The sequence below is a fragment of the Vanacampus margaritifer genome, chromosome 2, assembly GCF_051991255.1.
Source record: "Vanacampus margaritifer isolate UIUO_Vmar chromosome 2, RoL_Vmar_1.0, whole genome shotgun sequence".
Lineage (NCBI taxonomy): Eukaryota > Metazoa > Chordata > Actinopteri > Syngnathiformes > Syngnathidae > Vanacampus > Vanacampus margaritifer.
This window is the reverse complement of record NC_135433.1, coordinates 22,939,682-22,960,888: the sequence shown is the minus strand read 5'-3', so window position 1 is coordinate 22,960,888 and position 21,207 is coordinate 22,939,682. Positions and strand designations below refer to the sequence as shown.

At 40.4% G+C, this 21,207-nt stretch overlaps 1 protein-coding gene across 6 annotated transcripts in view; it reads right to left on the bottom strand.

Moving 5' to 3' along the window:
* Nucleotides 1–21,207, bottom strand: part of LOC144042902 (BAR/IMD domain-containing adapter protein 2-like) — an 81,419-nt gene that overhangs the window by 25,601 nt on the left and 34,611 nt on the right. For all 6 annotated transcript variants that reach the window (XM_077555976.1, XM_077555981.1, XM_077555978.1 and 3 more), the window contains 3 exons: nucleotides 8,797–8,858; nucleotides 6,759–6,830; nucleotides 1,735–1,872 (listed from right to left, as the gene is read on the bottom strand). In XM_077555976.1, the coding sequence (XP_077412102.1) occupies nucleotides 1,735–1,872; nucleotides 6,759–6,830; nucleotides 8,797–8,858 (272 nt within the window). The remainder of the gene's footprint in view (nucleotides 1–1,734; nucleotides 1,873–6,758; nucleotides 6,831–8,796; nucleotides 8,859–21,207) is intronic.

The following is a 21,207-nucleotide window of genomic DNA, read 5'->3' as shown; positions in this document are numbered from 1 at the left end:
TGCTTGCCAGCTTTAAGGTGTGCCGTTACTCTTTCAGCACTCCATTCCCCGCCATTCAAATGACAGCTTTGTTTGGTAGCGATTTTTTTTTAAACTTGATTTTTACGCATGCACAAACATAATGCGCACTTTGCTTATTTTGTTACTCCCCAAGCCTGGCGACGGGTAACGACTCTAGTGTAGCCCAATATAGCGGCGTAAGAGTAGCGTTACTTCTTCACACATCTATTCAAGTAAAAGTAAAACGTATTGTGTGGTAAAACTACTCTTAGGAGTACATTTTTTTTCAAAAAGTTCCTCAAGTAAATGTAACTCGTTACTAGGGCTGTAACGATTTTTGGATTCGTCCCGAACCATCTCGGTTCGGTTGTCACGGTACGGTGCATACACTCAGACGACGAATACGGAACTTAATTGCAGTATCCGCACTTCAAACCAGGTGGCAGTAATGCGCCTAAATCAGTTTGCCAACCGATTTGTTTACATGTCAGTAATATTCACTCGCTGCCTTTTGCCTCTCCAGTCTGTTAAATATTTTGGAGTTGGCACTCCCAAATGCAGCGCTCGCAGCACACATACACAGACTAGGAGTGGACTCTTGAAGCTAGTGGGCCAACACCATTTTTTACATTAGAAAACCACACACAAAAAAATTAAAGTACGAAGAAATATTTAAGTACAGATACTAAAACAATTATAATGTCCAATGCCGTCCCAACATGTACTTTGTGTGAAATCTGAGCTTGTTTAATGGAACACAAACATGCTGTAATTGCAGGGAGCCATTCTGCTTTCTATAAAGTGCTGGCCTGGCATATATAACATTTATTAAAAACAACAAAACACACACACACTAACAATAATAATAATGATGATATTGAGATGGATGAACCTCAAATGCCAGCTTTCTCTGACAATAAAGACAAGCTTTTTCTTTCTTTTTCTTAAGGAAACAAATTTAAAATAAAGCTTGAGTACTTTTATGTGCCAAGTTATCTTTGGTAGTCCTAAAAGTTCTAAATGACGCTATTTTGGACATACTGTTACCTTCAGCACTGTCTTTTAAAATAAATGAAAAAAAAAAAATCAGCTTTTTGGACTTTTTGTTTTTCCTGTTATACCGAACTTGTGCCGAACCGGGGACCCAAAACAGAGATACGTACCGAACCATGACTTCTGCGAATCGTTACACCGCTACTCGTTAGCCTGCGAGGCCTCGGCCCCATGGCGCGCAATCCCCGCTTTTCCTTTCTGCGGCCATTTCCCTCTCAAGAACGTTCCGTTGAGTATTTATTGAGAAGTGGGAGCATGACACTTGTTAATATACAACACACAAGCACTTTACTCAGCGCCGTGGGCAGTACTGAACTCATTTCAACTCATCAGCATTTTATTTGCCTTCAACTCATCTGTCAGGTTACTTTGCCAGGCAAATAACAAGCACGATGACACCAAGAGCAAACATGACTTCATTCCCTTTAGTCAGCTGACTGCTTTCGTGTGAAAATGCCAATTTATAGATGCAAATGTGTTGTTTCGATTGCAAAATAATCCTTATATTATATTGCCTTCCGATGTGAGAGTGAGATAAGAATCCTGAAACCACACATCTGTTTTTTGTGAATATAGTAAAAAGTTATTTTGTATTTTTTTAAGTTTAATATCTATGCATATTTAATGTGACCACGACAACTTGCCAAAGTTGTAAAGTGTTAATAAAACACGGACGCCCACCTGCATCTCCTTCTCGCCGTATTTGGACGGGTTCTTGCTGCCCTGGCTCTTCCGACGAAGCTTCTTCAGTTCCCCTTGACACTTCTCCAGACTCTCCCCTTTATTCTTGTTCTCTACTTGGTATTTCTTCAGGGCTGCCTGCGGACACCGAAAATGCAGCGTTAAGTCTTCCTGTAAAATAATTCATGCATGTAGCATGTGCAGCAAAGGTTTTTCAACAAAATCAATACAAAATTCAGCTCAAAGGAAAATGCTGGTTAACTGTTGTTAACAAATGCACTGTAATCGAGTAAAGAGACAGTGTATAGAATTTTTTGCCATTTAGTGGTGAACTGATAGAATGCAACGACTTATGGGGCCTCAGAAAGAACTCTGATTACTACGTTCGCCAAGTTTGTCTTCTTCGGGATTAGTGAATGATACTTCATTTATATAGCGCTTTTCCACCTTTCAAAGCCCCCAAAGCGCTGTACATTCGACTACTCATTCACCTGCTGATGACGCAGCATCAGGAACAACTGGGGGTTCAGTATCTTCCTCAAGGATACTTCGACATGGTCTCAATGGCATGGGATTGAACCCACTCTGGGTTGGGAGACGACCACTCTACCACTGAGCCACGCCGCCCCCAGGGGTATCCGCAGCAGAAAGATGGCAGCGAAACATGTAAGGCGCGGCATGACCTATGTCATATAATTACTGATTACTTGATCTTCGATTATATAAAAAAGTATATGTTGATGATTGATTTTTTGGTCAAATTATTGAAGTTAACTCATTCATTGCCATTGACGGCTATAGACGTAAAAAAAGCATTTGAAGTATTTCTATTGGTTTACATTTTTTTCCACTTTTCTTAACAAGAGTATGAAAACCTAAAAATATATATTGTACATTTAGAACAGATATAAAATTTGTGATTAATCATGAGTTAAGTAGTGAAGTCATGCGATTAATTACGAAAAAATGTAATCACCTGACGCCCCTAATTTTTAATAATCTTTTGTTCTTTTTTAAAAAAAGTAATTTTATGTTTTAGGTTTTTTTTAATTAGCTTTTCTTTTCTCTTTAATAAAAAGAAAATATAATTAAAAATTAGGGGCGTCATTTTGTAATCATCATTAATCGCATTACTTCAATAGTTAACTCACGATTAATCACAAATTTTATATCTGTTCTAAATGTACAATAAAAAAAATATCTAGGTTTTCATATTGTTGTTAACATAAGTGGGAAAAAAAGGTAAACTAATAGAAATAGTTCAAATAAATTTTTGACGTCTGTAGCCGTCAATAGCAGTGAATGAGTTAATAGTATATAATATATAAAATAAAAAAAATCTAATCCCTTTAAAAATGGCTTAATTTGGTGATTATTTAACATACCACTTGTGGTGGTGAGGCTACACTTACAATCAGTTGCATAAAATTAGGTGGCATGTCTATTGTGAGTAGACACACACAAAAAAAAGTCTCAAGAATTCAAGCTTGAAATTATACAGGAAGTTTGCCATGTTGGTTTGACACAACCAGTTCTGTGTCAAAGTCAAACAATCTCAGAATGTTTGTCCGATTGCCCAAAATTTTAACCACACATATATGGGACATACCCTGACAGGTCTTTGTCCCACTGTTTGTCATTTGTAAACTGTACCAATAAAGTTGCACAACAACAAAAAAATAGGTACGAATATGAAAGTTGACTAAAATAAAGTACATGCGAGATTATCTATCGTGAGTAGACATGCGTACCGCAGTAGTCTAAAGAAGCCATACCTGAGAGATATGACGTCTGCCTTTTGGCCATTTAAAGTGGTCCTATAGGACAAACTACAGAGAGATTTTGTCCCAATGCCTAGCACATTTTCCCACATGTACTAGGCTGATAACTACATTGTGGAAAAATGTAGGTTTAATGATAGCGTGTAGTAGGAGGAGTTTCAAGAATTGGCATCAAACACAAAACTCTGACAACTCTACATTGTCTTGTTGCTGCTCACATCTTTAATGATTGTGAGTTTCTACAGTGGACTATGAATCCAATGTAGGTTCCCATGATGGGATATGATAATGACCACCACCTGCGAGCTTGTGTTTGTTTGCTGTTGAGCGGGAGGATTACACACCAACGACTTAACTGATTTAGTGGAGGTGTATGGCATTAGCCAAGAAACAAACAGCCATTGAATTTGTTTATAGATTTGAATAAAAGTGTCACAGTTAGCATTGGCAGAACAATTTCTTTCATAATGATAAGCAAACTCAGGCAAATGCAGGTGTGCATCCATGAGGCTGATCCAAATCTCTAATTGCTTGGAAAGTCACATTGCAATTCAAAGAACCAGCTCAGGAATTTCATACCTACGTTCTAATTTAATGCATTCCGTTTCCTCCTTAATCACTTATTTACTGGTCCAAAAAATAAATAAACAATTTCCTGGGTTGCAGCAGCTCTGTTGCTATAGCAACTGTGCCTACAATGACACAAGCTCGTGCAGTTTTCTGCATGAGGCAACACTTTCGGCCGAGCGCTCACGCACGAGTGTTTAAAAGTCTCGCTGGTCAGATGCTGAGGATGCAGGCGAGTAATTTGGTGACTGCACTTGGGGACGGGCGAGGTTAGTTAACCCACTGATTGATTGTTGGCAAGTAGCTTTGAGTCCGTCTCAATGACCATTTTTGATTAGCCACTTATTTGCAGACTTGGGTGAAATACTTTAATTAGAGTCATAAGGTGAAGTTATGTACACATTGTATATGTTGTGAAACCTGGCAAAGGAAAAAAATTAAATGAGTGATAAAAATAACACTGTTTTAATTTGTATCTCTTATTTCTCTTAATTGCATTATTTTTTTTCATTTACAGATTTTGTAGAATTTTCTTGCTCAGTTATACCAACTTTTTTTTTTTTTTTATATATATATATATATACAGCACATTTTATACAGCGCATTGGTGAAGATGGCAGCTCTTCAAGTCCTTTAATGTATATTTTTCTTGATGCACACCCACTCCCACATGAACTTGAGAAAGAATCGCTTGCGTAATGCTTTTGGTTAAACAAATAAAAAGAGTGCATTTTTTATTTCTCATTACTTTAACTGACTCTCGATTAGGCAGTGGGTGCATTGAAAAAAAATACAAGCAGCTCTTGAACAAAGACGGACACGGAATAGAACAGAAGGATGAATTGAAGTCTGGCGATTTCCACATTTTCTGACCACAGTCATTACACATTATAATTAACATGTGTGAATATTATTCTAATGGCAGGAAATGAGTAAATTCCTTTTCTTTGCATTGACTCTCTAACTGGAAGTATGCCGACATTGTGCTAACATATGACAGCACATATACATCTATAAGAGAACTCCCAGAATGGGAGCCATCCTTTCCTAAGGCTCAAAATAAAAGGTTCGAGACGCCATGAATATTTGCCTGATTGAGCTGTGACAGCTCAATTATGATCAGGACAGGAGATGAAATTTGGCACACATTCGGCTTTTTGGCAGTGCGGTGTCGTGCCCACGTCATGACCTCGCTGAGCGTGTGTGTGTCGTAAATCCCCGAGTAAGTCACTGCGTGGGAAGGGAATGCAGAGATGAGGGATGCGCCACGGGGAGGGAGAGGAGGGGAGGGGAAGGGTTGGAAAGGAAGGGAGCGAGCGATGCACATGCTTGCTTTGCATCTCACAAAATGGATTTTTCGCGCTCTTTTCGAGATATGTTAAATACTTTGAGATGATTCCATCAAAAATATCAGTGAGTTAGTACAAGTCAATGGGTGGTATTTCCCTTTAATTCCACACCAAAAATAGACGGCAAAGGTACACTTTACATAAATTATATGAGGGTTATGTGCATCAAATGTTTGCTTATTTTTGAAAGGCATTACTTTAACAATCTTTATTGTACTGCCAAAATGTTTCAGATATTTTACTCAGCTACTACTTATAGGAGGATCCTGTGTGACGTCATTCTTTATGTTTCACGCGTTGCATCATGGACGGTACAGTGTGGCAAGAAACAGCGTGTTTTAGATGTAGTTCGATGGTTTTGCACATTTGGAGGGGTTACGAGAAGCAGATGGCTCATTCTTGTGCCGTCAATTGTACGGCCCGTCGGGGGCCTGATAAAAAGTTTTATCGCATTCCCATCGAAAGGGGACGCGAAAAAAGAAAAATGGCTGAGAGCCATCAGTAGGGTATAAATGAATGCACAAAGCTTGGATTCCGGCTGATGCTGATGCGGGTTTGTCAGGCTCACTTTAGTACTGGTAAGTACTTGCCAGAGGTGGGCACTTCAGTCAATCATCAATTCCCGTCAATGACGATGGCCACCTTTCAGTTAGCGTACAATGACCCAAAGCCTTGAAAAAATACTCAGACTGAGCAGGATTACTTCAGTCGATCGCGGTGAGTACACATGGTCCTTCTCAGTCTGTGTACTGTATTTTAGTGAGGCTTCGCTTTATCAAGCATTCGCTAAAAGTGCTGACGCACTTGCCAAAAGGTGGGCAATCGTCATTGACGGGAATTGACGATTGACAGAAGTGACCACCTCTGCTATATTCGGCTACACCCTTAGTTGAGACCGAACCCACGGCTCCCCCCATTTTGTCTCCATGGCTTCTAAAATCAATTCTTTCTATCAGTGAAACAATTCGCAAGCGATGCCTCCTCTCTCGTTTTATCTGTGAGAGAGGCTGATGTGCCATACGAAGCCCAATCCGTGTGACAATAGACATCATACAATAATAGAGACTATATAGCATGCCCCTGAAATACAACACGCTGCTCATCACTGAGGCTGCATCCCACTCATTCTAAAGATATCGCATGCAGACCGGCACAACTGCGCTCGCTCGCACCCTCTCTCTCTCTCTGTCTGTCCGTCTGTCACCAAACAGCGCCACCTCATCCTTTTGCATCAAATCCAACTTCAAAAGAGATGAATCATGCCATGTCAATCAATAACACATGGTCGAGAGAGCTAACAAACGCGCTCAATCATTCGTATACTCACAGTCAGGTAGCGAGAATCCAGATCCACTTTCTTCTCCAGCTCGGACAGAAGCTCGTTGTGGAAAGACTTCAGCTTGGGAAGGAAAAACAAACAAAAGAAGTTCACTCGTGATGCACATGATGACTTTAATTAAGAAAGAGAAGACTTTTCAGTTGGACTTTTTTTTGTCTTAGTGCCTTGACTTATAAGTTAAAATGTTCCATGTTTATGCTTGTATCTCAAATCAGTGGAATGAAATGGAATAAACTGAAATAAAATGTTAGTTTGTTGTGATTGTATTACTGCTAACGTTTTTTTACGTTTATGTTTTATGTTATGTGTTTCTGTAAAGTGCTTTGTGACAGGTACAGCTGTTTGAAAGCGCTATATAAATAAAGATGACTTGACATAAGTGAAGTCAGCCCCAAGTGTGATTGAGTTGTTTTGCCCTCACACTAGTGAGGCTAATTTTCATAATAACCGCCCAAACCACAAGTGTCGGCGAGTCGGTGAAGACTCCGAGCCATCTTCAAGGATTACACTGTCAGGCGCAGGCATAATCATGCAGAAGAGTGACACCCCTGCTATCGCGTCAAAGTCACAAGGTAAGCAGAGCTGCATTCGCTTTTGATAAGCGGTGTATGAGTTACAGGCCAAAGAATACGTCATTGACGCTGTGCTTGCTTTATGATAGATGTATATGTTTTTCTTTCTGCTGATGTATGTTGTGTCCAGTAAGAGGCTCAGTCAGGCAGCGCCAAAAAGTGACTTATATGGCATGACATGCTATTTGTCGAATGAATCAAGTGATGCCTCCAGCAGTGAAAACGCTCATATTGTCTCTCTGGATGCTCACTTTGTGGTCTGTTGGTGTAAGATGCTTGTTGGCCTGATCAATCACCTCACTGCCCTATTGGTTGCCGTGGCAACAAAATCTATAGCTCGGCTCCGCAATACCTAGGACGGTTTTGCTAACATTTATGAATTAATTAAAGCTTTAATGTCCTTTTAAAAACACATAAGAACACCAAATTAGTCACGTTAACAAAAAACAACTTCATGCAAGATGTTGAAAAAATTGCTGTTGAGCTTGCATTGTCTGTGGCTCAACCTGTAAATGAACCCATTTCCCACAATGCCACGCTCCCCATCCGCCGCTGCTGCTGCTTTCTGCACTTGCCCTCACTTGTTTCATACAAACTGCATATTCCATAAGTGATCATGTTGGTTTCATTGCCACGTGTCACACCCATCATCCATAAATGATGCTGACTTGACAGTTTTTGTACAGTATACATGTTCAGATGCATCCTGGGATGTCCTCAAACCTAAATTGACTCAACAGATGCCACACAGCTTTTCCCAAGCAGAATTATAATGAGTACATTATTTAGAGCTAGAAAAATATGATGTCAATTCCTGACCTAAGATCTTGTACAAGAGCTGTGTTTGGGGGAAGCAGAAGTACCGTTGCTATAAGTTAAAAATAAATAATTATTTAGAGCTTTGAGTACCTGGTGAGTAATTTATACATTATTATTATTATTATAGTTATTTATTTATTCAAAACGTATTTAATTTTGTCCGAGCATGGTCAAAAATATAACATAGGGATATGCAAATTCAGATTTTGCCCAATAGCATCACTTTGACCATCAACCCATCCATCAACCCAATCAACCAACCAAATCAATCATTCAACCCAATCAACCAACCCATCCGTCCAATCAACCAACCCATCCATCCATCCACCAATCAACCCGCCAATTGATCAACCAACCAACCAATCAATCTATCTATAATGAAGTCTTCTCTGTGTTAGTCACCTGGAAGACTTTGTGACCATCTGGCCATTGTTGAAATGAAGTCAAACGTTGCAAGAGGTTACACTGGATTAGTGAAACACAGTCATGTGACAAACTAAAGAGGTATGTAGCTCTGTAACTACCAAACTAGGTTGAATGGATATCAAATTGATTTCTAACACAGCTCTTGTGCAGGTGTTGCAATCACGGCTTAAGGGAGGCTTGAGAAAGCCAGCGTGTATCAGAATACCAACCATCTCCTCCAGCTGCACTTGGATCTGTCTGTGGACTTCGGCCATCTGGAACAGCACATCCCCTGCACACAAGGAGAAATGCACAAACATCACTCAAAAAGGCACACTCGATAACTGTAACGCACACACGCACACAAAGATGGGAAACGCACACACACACACAAAAAAAAGAGGCAATCCAGCATGCTCATGCAAGACGGACACGGCAATGGAGAAGCTTTGCTCTCCAGGGTGCGCGAGAACACGACCTGGTGGAGCCAAAACAAATAAAAGATGAAAAGAGCAAAGAAATGACACTATTAACCCTAACAAGCTGTAAGCTTGAAGCGTTGATGTCCAACTTTTCCGGAAGAGAAATACTACTTTCTGCGTAGGTAAAGAAGGGGGGGAAAAAAGCAAGGGCCATGCAGCCGGAGGGAATGCTTGCGTTTAGTTATACCTCCAGGCTGCCTCTTCTGAAAGTGCAGTGCATTGTCGAGGAAAAGAAACACAAAAGAGCGACATTGAGCCAAGGACACAGAAACACATTGAAAACCTGGTGGAAAGACAGAGGACATCACGTCAGACAAACGCACAGACACTTCCTGGATCGGACACTCCAAAGCCCTCTTTCCACTCAACCAAGTACGTTATCTGTTGCCTTTCATTCAGAACACTGCATTAGTATTCGCAAACGTCCACTTTCAAATTTGACAAGTTAAAAAAAAAAGAGATATACATATAGTTACAGCCTGGAAGCAACTGATATTTGAATTAAAAAAAAGGTGTAGCAACACATGTAGACAGATTATCTAACAATACTCACAGGCAAATATTCTTTATCCAGTAATGACTAATATCACGGCATCTTACCGAGTCAACGGTAAATCTATTTCTTGTGTGTCTGTAGATTTGATTTGAAAAGGGCTTTGAGGTGGTCGCACAGGACAGACAATGCAACAGAGTGCAACAGACAAACAGCGCAGGTGTGGCAGCCTCGACTTCAACTGCTCATACGGAGAAGAAGAAGAAAAAGAAGAAGCAAAGAAGCAGGGGGTGTGGCTTAGCAGAACAAATATATGCATTTTAACATGGTAATGAAAACTGTTGGAAATGGCATTTATTCAAGATACCCACCTTGTCAGGTGCATCTTAATATGTTGGAATAGCTTTGAAATATTTAGTTATTTCATTAAGACATTTCAAAATCTTGAACTGATGGGACTTTTTCTGGGGTTAATATTCCAATTTCTTGGTGGTGAACTTTTTTCTTAACTGTAAAATATGATCATGAAAAAAAATAATACAAGTAAAAATAACCTCACGGAATATTCCTCTCTGTGTGGTGTAATCTACTGTATATTTTATTACAATTACTGACAAAAAAAAATGCCCTCACAGTCACCAGACCAGACATGTCATGCATCAAAAATAACAATTACAAAGACATAATTGTGATTGTGATTATTGTGTAGACTGTCCAACAAGTGTTTATGTTCAGTCCTATGTATAACACTTTGTTGCGGCTGTAGTTGTTTTTAAATTGCTCTATCAAAAAAGTTGAGTAAAAATGTGTCCATAAACAAATAGATTTTGTTTTTCTTCGGTCGATTGACAAAATTCCAATAACTGATTAATCGGCTGATTAATTATAAATACATATATGATGAATTGAGTAATAGATATGAATTATAGGCAGAACGATTGACTTTATTTATATAGTTTTACAATTGTCCTTTAGTATGTGTTTAACTTTACAAGAGAGAAACCAGCAAAAATTAGCCTGTTATTATATAATATAATATAATATAATATAATATATATATATATCTTTGCCTTATGCGTTTAATGTGTTAATGAGTTTTATTAACAGAGCTAATATGAGCTGATTGAATCGGCCAGCCGTTTAATTGTTCAAGCCCTACTTAAAATGTGCATAGAATTAGACATTAAATCGGGCATTTAACGTGAATTGGGCACTTGGGCCTGCAGCGTAAATCCAGCAGGGGTGACGTTTTGATCGACTCATTGATCACATCCCCAACCAGCAGTCTAAATGAACATTTCAACTTAATGAGCGTTCACAACTCCACCCTCATGGGAATCCATGGCCCACTGGTCATGTGTCTCACAGGGCCTGTTAGAAGCCCAGCAGGCCCTGTTAAGCAGCTTACCCAAACTCAGCCATGATCACACAGCCCCCTTTGGGCTTACAGACTCTGGCGTTCTGTCAGTGGCTTAAACTCTCCCGATCAATTAATACATAAATGGGCAGCCATCACACACACAAACACACACACGTTCACACAAACCGGTAGCAGCACAGGAGAGTCTGAGAGAGGAAAGGGAGAATAAATGAATCACTGTTGGATCTCCTCTCGTCGTCGGTTTTAATTGCTGCACAATGTTCGGTGCCAAAGCTGAGAGAAACAGAAGACTTGCAAATAGTTGCTATGGCAACATCAACACGAGCGGCTAAGATTCCAAGCAGGGATCAATACAATTTAAGCGAGGCGACGTCATGTGAGAAATATGCGGCGGGCAGGATGCAACCTGCGAGAGTTTCCGTCCGTCATGCTAGCCCCGAATGAGGACGTCCGCACACCAGCCAGACAGCGTGCAAGAGCCACATAGAGACACACTTACACATTCGATCTAATAAGGCTGGGCGAGAATCGAATGCCTAATCGATAACCTCACTTAATCACACAATTGTCACGACGATATTGTTTGTATTCTCTTGAAGTCAGCCCATGTTACAAAAACAATGGCCTCCTTTGTGAGTTTTAGCTGCACCTGCAGTCGGGTGACAAGCAGCCACATGCCGACTGCTTGTGTAACATCGCCGCCGCGGTGCACCCACACAGCCGCGGCCCAAGAGAATGTGGGCTGACGTTTAACAGATATCGAAAAAGGCGCAGGGGGAGGGGAGATCCCATCACCAGCAAGGGTCGAGTCGGATTCCCTCCGAGGTTGGCATGGAAGCGGGAGAATGCCGGGGTGTGGAAAATCCCCTTCTCTGATCGGCATCCAACTTGCTGGGTGAGATGAAGACCGGGTGGGAGCATCCTTGTGTGTACATGCGCGCACGCCCAACGAAGCTGCCACATGGGAAACACACTTCATCTGAACACACAAACTCACAGTGGATGAAACGGCGCGATAAACTCGGGCTGAACCCGTGTCCCGCGCTCTCGCAGCCTCTCCGAGGAGACGACTACAAACACATGAAAGGAGGCAAAAAGTGAGGCGGCATCTGTTTAGCTGACTAGTCTGAGGGCACAAAATTTGGGATGTTGCAAAGGACAGCTGAATGAGAGAACAAAAGGGTTGAATGCATGGGCAGCCCGAGGGGAAAACAAACACAAAAATCAGATTTGAATCCATCAAATCCTCCGCTTCGAAAAAAGCAAATGATAGTGACATTATTTAAAATGATTTTTCTCTTTGTTTTTTTCCCCCTTGTGGGATTTATTTTATTTCTCCTGACACCAAAGATGCTTTAAAACTGTATTACAACAACTTATATGAACTTCAACAGTAATAATACTCCCATTTGAGTCAAAAGGACCCACTGCTTGGGTCAATTTGACCCAACTTTTTGGGTGGTTCATTTAATGTAAAAAATCTATTGTAATGAATTGGGTTTTGACCCAAAAAGTTGGGTTAGATAAATAACCCATAAAACAATCCAAATGATTTGGAATGTTTTGTGGAAAACATTTTTGTTGTTGTTTTGTACAAAACAATGTTTTGTGGGTTATTCATTTGACCCAACATTTTTGGTTGAATTAATATCCTAAAAACCCAAGTGGTGCTGGTCCCTATTTGAACTATAATTGTTTTTTTGTTTTCTAAACCTACACTCTAAAAGCAGTTAGGTCAAAAACAACCTAATTTGGCTACATGAATAACCCAAAAAGTCGTGTAAAATGGACCCAAGCGCCAGTTGATCGCCTTTTGACCCATAATTGAGATCTATTTGAACTCTTTTTGGAGTGTAGAATTACATTTTTCGTTACAAACTGCAATGGGAATGCGTCGGACTATACCTTTAATACGTGTATAGAGAGAAAAGAATACAACAAGCTACACTGTAAATATATGCATATGTCCAAAAATCTGAAATGAAATCAGTATGTTACCACATAGGTCAATCAGGAGGGCCCTTTTGAGATCTGCACAATAAATGCTCTATATACTTCGTCCATCAATGTAATCTAGCAGTCTAAATTGGGCAATCCGTCAACGACATCACGTACGTCCCATTTTGCTGACGGTTTGCCGAATGACGGACGATCAAAATTGTTTGACGCGCCACCTTGACCGTTAAGTGACTAGAAACCATTCCAAAACACGTCCACTACTTGAGTTTATATCGACTCAGATTGGTTGCCGTAAAGGAATTCAATTTTTACCATGATGGATTTTTAGGCCATATAGTCCAGCCCTAGGTATGTATGCACTTGAACAACAACAAAATACATCATAAAACACATGTTTGTTCTTGGCAAGAAGCATGTCTGTTCACCAAAAACAGGTCAAAGTCTCCTGCAATTTGGAGTAAGCCGACAAAGTTATTCAAATTTGAATTCTCAAATTCTCTCAACAGGATTATGGGGATTATGAGGGAACTGGGCTGCCTTGGCGGTGGAGTTTGCGAATGCAAATGATTTTGTTGAAAGCGCTCAAACACTTTTAGTTTGCCACACAAAACCCTCCGAATGGCTTACTTGTAGGAAAGCCAGAAATCATTGAACATAATGGAGAAAAATTAACTAAAAGACAGCACCAAGCAATAAATTAAACCGTCTCCTGAGGGCACGGCGCCGCCCTGCAGCAGTTGGCTCCTCTCTACTTCAAAACCACAGCAAAACTGTGACAAACAGGCCGCAGTGATCGCATCACCTCCATGTCGACCATCACGTGTGCTTTAAGTCCATAAAGAGCACCTTATCACCCCACGTCAGAAAGTCAGCACAAGACCACGAAGCCGAAGGCCACATCCCCCGAGCCAAACTTTAATTATTGCGTAACACCACCCACGCTTTCAGCCGCCCATCACGTTTATATCAAGCGCTCCTCCATGTCGCATGACAGCGTGACTGAGATGAACTACAAGCACTGCCATCGATTTGACAAACGTAAGACAAATGAGGAAGGAGAGAGAGAGAGACGGGAGGGGACCCACTGAAGGTTGAAATTGATATCATTAGTGTGTGTGTTCTGTCCAAATACTAGTCGCTTTTGTCAGTAAAACATGACAGCTTAATGCAAAAACGATTTGAATAAACGGAGATGGTTTTTGCAGTCGATTAAACTCCAGAGTGTGATGGGGGCCCAATGAATACAATATTGTAGCAGACAGTGCGGAGTAATACATATCATCTACACTCTCTGGACACTTCATTAGGTACACCCTAAAAGGTCTAATACATAGCAGTACCATTAACTCATTCACTGCCATTGACGGCTATAGACGTCAAAAATTCATTTTAACTATTTCTGTTAGTTGAACATATTTTTCCCCTTTTGTTAACAAGAGTGTGAAAACCTAGATTTTTTTATTGTACATTTAGAACAGATATAAAATTTGTGATTAATCGAGAGTTAACTAGTGAAGTCATTGGATTAATTACAATTAAAAATTGTAATCGCCTGACGCGATTAAAAAAAAAAAAAGAGAAAAAGGAAAAAAAAAAGAAGAAAACATTAAAAATTAGGGGCGTCAGCGTGAGTTAACTAGTGAAGTCATGGGATTAATTACAATTTAAAAAATTAATTGCCTGACGCCCCTAATTTTTAATTTTTTCTTTTTTTTTTCCTTTTTCTCTTTTTTAATCGCGTCAGGCGATTACAATTTTTAATTGTAATTAATCCCATGACTTCACTAGTTAACTCACAATTAATCAAATTTTATATCTATTCTAATTCTTTTTTTTAAATAGGTTTTCATACTCATTTACAAAAGTGGAAAAAGTCGAAAACTAATTGAAATAGTTAAAATGAATTTTTGACGTCTATAGCCGTCAATGGCAGTGAATGAGTTAATAATGGTTGCTGTTTGCCAGGGGTGTGGCAAGACACCTGGGAACTGTTTTAAACCATGATAAAGAAAATTGAAAATTGCTTCTTTAATGGATGTTTTATGGACAACACTGTACCGGCACAATATGACTCAAATCACTTTAGCAAAGCCTTATTGTAATTGTGTTACTTTTGTGACTCCCAACACTGCTCTTATACAAGCGTGCTTGCTTTTTATGCCTCGTGCTTCTCTTGCTTTACTACACAAACTGCCTCTTTAAAACCTGCATACGCCTGCAAAACACACAGAGAAGCTTGTAGATCACAAATAAATAAAAATGTGAACGCGCCGGTCGGACCGCACTTAGCATGCCTGAGGTGACGCAAGCAGAATGCAAACTGACAAAAGTGCATCCGTGCGCTTTGTTGCGATCGTGAGAGGTGCGAGCAAGTTCAGCCGCGAAACCAATGAGGGGCAGTGTGAATGAGCGCGGACACAAGGGGCGCGCCTTCCCATGATGCAGCGCGAGCCTCAGAAATAGAGCAAATAAGGGAAGGCGGGGACCCTGGGGAGGGGGCGGCGGTGAGCTAAGAAAATAGCTCCTCTGCTCCCGTTTAAACAGGGACAGGTGCTGGAGGAGGAAGAAGAGGAGGCCGGCCCCAGAACACCTCGCGCCTCCTACATCCTAGCTGACTTGGGGCGCCACAATCTGGTTTGGCCGCCACTCAATCCAAAATCAATTAAAGAAGAAGAAAACAACAAGCCGGGGATGTTTATTTTTTTAGCGGCCCACTGTATTTACTAAAATTCGTTTGTTCTTTCAAATCCAGTTTATCAGTTAATTAGCAGATTAACCAATGATAAAAATAATTGTTAGTTGCAGGCTAAATAAATTGTAGTGCAACATGAAATATTGTTATTTTGATGTGTGGGTTACAATACGGTATACGACTACTACTGCTACCATGGTAACACAATAACAGCCACTTTTTTGCATTACATCATCCTTGTGGCTCACACGCCAGGCATGACCAATCTACCCAACAGTTACATTAGTGTAAATTATGTGATGTGGATTTGAGTGCAGAAAAATGTGTATGTCAGGATGTCCCTGATAGACATGCAAAGAAACTATTTACAACCACAGTCATTTTCTATTCATTATGGCTTGATGAATACAGATAATTCTGTTTCTGAAGGAAATAGCGAGAATTGGAACGTGTTACACTTTTTGCTCTATGTCAAGGACCGGTTTGTGAAAAATGACACCAATGATCCTAATGAAGTGAGCACTCCTTTAACAACGGCTCAGTGCAGGGGCCGATTTATTCTTGCGTGATCGAGGGCCCTGGGGCCAACTCAAAACCCTGAAAAATCCTAAACACACAATTGCTTGATTGATTGGTTGGCGCGTATTATGAATAATTCCAAGTAGCCCTTACATCCTTTGATTTTTCTATATGCTGTCCTTAGAGGAAAACGTTTGGATGTCTCTTTTACTTTTGTTTACACTTGGGACTTTTTATGTCTTCCTTGGCTCTAAATAATAAATACAGCTGAATGTCTTTTTTTAATTTTATTTTTTTTAATGTAACTTAATTTGTTTTGGTGAAAAAATGGCACTGAATGACTTTCTTTTCCCCCTCTAATGTCCAGGGAAGGGAAGCAGAATCCTGATTTTTTTCAATTCCAGAGATGAGTCAAGTCTGAGTTCAAGTCTAAAACAATTATCTTTAAACTTTAAGGCATCACTTGTATTTTATTTCAAAGAACAGCATTCATTTTTAATGATGCCTGACACGGTCTGTGCAATTTCACATATTATCTCTCTTTTATTTCAAAGAATATCATATATGCTGCTATGAATGAGTGGCCTCACCTCTAACAGAGGTCCTCATTAGTTGCCGGATGTGAAATGAAAAATTGAAATACTTTTTTTTTTTTAAACCCCCCCAGGCAAAACAAATTACTTTAGTCACAACAGTTCAGTATGCGACAAACCTTGCTGTGGTTAGCATTTCCAGTGCAGATGCAGCAACAAGAAAGCAAGAAACGGTATTTTCCTCACACACCCACACTACAGGATAATCACTAAATCGCTAATTCCAAGTCCATTCACAAAATAAAATCTAATAAAAAACTAGAATCCTCTTCACAATATTCTCTAAGTCCTAACCTGTGGCATTTCTTTGAAAAATACACCCATATGATCTTAGTCGTTCACAAAGCAATAAACTTAATCGTAAAAGTGCCTCAACCATCACGCTTCTCAACTAAATGTCAAGTTCAAATAAACATCACTACGGTCTGTGGTGAAGTAAATAATCCCTTGCAGTGACTATTTGGGGAAGCCTTCTCCTGAAACTGTGCAAAACTGGCGCTAAAGTTAGCTTGTTGCTAGCAGAAAGGGACTGACATGGCGGCATGTGTACGTTCTGGCTTTGCTGAGTCGTTCGTTATAAATGCAAGCTAACTGACAATGTGGGATGTCATTATTGCTTGACAAGTGACAATTACATTTCGTTTTGTTTTTTTGGTTTAAACAAACATTGAATAAAAAAAAGCTAGTATTCTTCCAAAAAAACACGTCCAAACACGACTCAAGCTAGAACTGCCATTGCTCGCAGATACTGTTTCTATTAAAAATAATAGTTAACTCAACTCCCCGACCTTGAAAGAAAAAAATCACCTAAAAAACCTAAGCCCTTTTCGGCACGTTCAACCACGTTAAACTGCAAATGAAACAGATACAGCACATAAAATTCTCATTCTACTGCTAAAAATTGCACGTAAGCTTTAAAGGGAATAAGCAATGTAGATTTTATATCATAGAAGTGCATTTTGGGGAATTTGTTTGATTTAAATTGTTTGGAGATGGTGAAAAAAAGAAAGTCCAATACATTTTTAATCTTGTGAACCACCTAGAGGTTGATCACATACCCTCGTCTATTTTTAGGAATTCCTGCTAGGAGCAAGAATTTGGCAGCCTATACATGTTTTTTTCTTCAACTCTCATGGTATGAATTTGTGTCAGTCAGGCATCATGTGATTTCCCAAAAGAGCGCCCTTTGTGCTGACTCATACGTGGCAATTAGCAGCTTGCGCAAGTTGTTGATCTGAAGTTGTCTAGCAGGGGAAGCCCAACTGTAAGCACTGCACAGTCAAGAGGGAGAGAGTTGATTTCATTGACAACAGGGGAAAAGGTGGAAGCAAGGCAAGTGTGTGCTGCAACACGTTGGCACTGCTGTCATCAGTCATTTCAGAAAGGCACTTCTAGTCAGTTATTTAGCCAGTCAGCCACACTTCTAAATTATTTTATAGCTTTTAGTCTGACTTGCTGACTATAAGGCTCTAGCACACCCGCCAAACTCGTGAGGATAAGTGATTCAGATAATGGATGGATGAATGGACTTCAAACATACTTCCTGCAGAGAGGTTCTTGATTCAGTCTGCATCAATATCAAATATCACTTCAATCTGAGTAACTCCATGACATGCTTGTAGGGAGTAGTCGGTTTTTTGTAGAGGATTAAGCCTATATGCATGGGAATATTGTGATTGTCTAAAAGTGTTGCGCCACCCTTTGCGTTCCAGGATCAATTGATTAAAGATTGCCAGGGCAGACTGTTACAATGTCAATGTCAAATCTTAGCATTACGCTAGTAAGCCATTCTTAAAGGCAACGCTCACAAACACACACACACACACACCTTTATACATGTATCTGAACCCCTCACCAGCAAGATTTCTTGCCTTTAGAGAAATGAAAAAAAATGGCCCCTCGAGATGAATTGACCCGACCAACCATGCATTTCCAAAAACAAAACATAATAAAACCTCATCGAAAGCAAACAAAACATCGAAACAAAACATAAAACACACAAATACCCGTAATAAATAAAAAGCATGACAGTCGTTGGACTTTATAGACAATGAAATGACCCCGAATTGGCAGGTGGACAAAGGAATTTCAGGAGGAGTTGAAACATGTACTCAAATGGACAGGCCGCTCGGGTGTAAATCAGCACTGGTCTCTTAGCGGCGGGGAATATAAACAAGAGTGGCCGCGGAGGAATGTGCTAAACAGCTCAGCAAGCCTTTATGGCAGAAATGAAACTGGGGAGGGGGGTAGCACAAACAGTGGGGATTCAGAGGGGAGTAGGTGAGTGTGTGTGCGGTCTTGTTTTTGTTACATAGTGGGGCCAACATTTCGGGATTTCACGGAGTTGTGGGGCCCACCTGTCTATGTGGCCCCACAAGTTTAGACCTCTTTTTGAGGGTCAATACCTGGTTTTAGAGTTAAGGTTTGAATTGCGTTATGGTTGAGGTTAGGGTAAGGAATAGGGTTAGGCAATAATTTTTGATGATTGGAGTTAGGGGAAGGGGCTAGGAAATTCATTATGTCAATGAGATGGCCCCACAAAGATAGTAAAACAAACGTGTGTGTGTGTGCATAGTACAGTGACAGGCAATGATTAGCTCAACCGGAGGAGGAGGAGGGTGCGTGGGTGGAAGAGTGGAACAGTAGTGGTGGTGATGCTCACAAGTGGATGAAAAGAGCACTCGGACCGCATAAACACAAAAGATAGATATGTGCACTAATCATGCACTAAGCATGTAAGCATGACCATTCATCTAAATGGAATGAGGCCAGCCGAAGCGTGTTGATTATATTTGTGGAGAAAATGAGACGACGACGAGGAATATTACAGATCAGATTTCCTCCCGAGTGACCGACGAGAATAAAAAAGCCTTGATTGGGTGTGTAGGTGGATCAGCCTGCTAGTTGCTGTGTTTACCGACATTTATGGAAATAACTTCATTTGCTTCAGCACCCTCAAATTATAGAGATAACAGCAGTGGCAAAATATGGTTAAAATCATGCAGCCAATGTCTTCTTCAATCTTCGTCGCTGGAGGGACTCTCAAGAGTTTACAATAGCAACACATAAAATTACTAAATGTAATGCTAGTCACTTCGTTTTTAATAAATATAATCAGCGGGATCCGAAAAGCAGCTTCTAGGGTAAATTGGTTGCAATTCCCTAGCTTTGCCACCTGGTTGTCATGGAAATGAAACAGACACCTTCTATGAAGACACCTGCCAAAGTAAAAAATACATACAAATTGTACTATGAACCACTGATTCCAGTAATGCCTCATTTATTGCAGGGGTTCTGTTGCAGACCGCCCCAAAATAGAAAAAAAAAAAACTGTGAAATAGTAACTACTTGGTTGAGTGGCATGGAAGTGGACACGTGACAAGCTGCTCCCTGTCAGCTATTAGCATTAGCTATAGCATTAGTCAGTGTGGTGTACAGTGACGGCGTCAATTAAAACTATCGGCGGCAGTTGTGCTGGGATTGAACTTTTGATAAGTGTTTTTTTTAACCATTTTCTCAACGTGATTGAAAGAGCACAAGTGTCCGTTTCCGTCCTGCCTCTCTCTAAATCACCTGTTGTGGATTACAATTCATTCTATTTTGTGGTGATAGGCTATATTTAATTAGCTATCTATGTATACCTCACCAGAGATGTGCAGTTAGATAACTATGCCTTTGACTGTAAAAAAAAAAGAACTGAAACCACAATAAAGGAACCGCCATATAAGATTGTATTCAGTGAACCTAACGTGAGTTATGATTTCAACCCCAAACCTCAGAACTGAAAGGCAGACGTGCTAACCACCAGGCAACAGTGCCGCAGCATACGGCACGTATCTTCTTATTTACTCCTCAGCCAGAACAGGTCGAACAGGAAAGAAGATATGGGTTGGACCACATCATTGCATTACGATATCAGGCTCGAGGTGGGAACCCGCAGTGGCTGCAAAATAAAACATACATCTCCTTCCCTCTGGGCACACTGCGCAGAGCTTTGGAACAAAACACAAAAAGTGCAGTGATTCAATTTTTTGGAGTCGTTGGAAACCGAGATGAAGATGAGTCTTTTGTCCAGGAGAATGAGTCATTGTGACTATCCTGTTCCTTAGCACAGCTGCCCTTCAGGCAGCATTTCAGAATCACTTTTCACTCCTCTCAAGCACACCTCCCAACGCTTGCATTACACAGCACTGAATAAAGTATCTGCAAGTCCGATCACGCGCACGCTGCTCGTTTTCACATGAGCCCGGCGTGTGTGTGCATGGAAAATCACAAGCATAAAAAAATAGCAAGCAGGCTAGAAAGGTAACTCTTTGCTGAATAAAATATCCAGAGAGCAATCTTACGTTGCATCCCCAGCAACAACAACAACAAAAAAAGCAGAGGGGGTTTACCACTGCGCACATCAATGAGAGGAGCGATTCCTTTCAAACAGTGGCTAATTTCCCCACGGGTGGAACACGGCAAACGCGGCAGTCGCTCCGGAAGGGAGCAAGTGTCGTCCGTGCTGCTGACCTCAAAC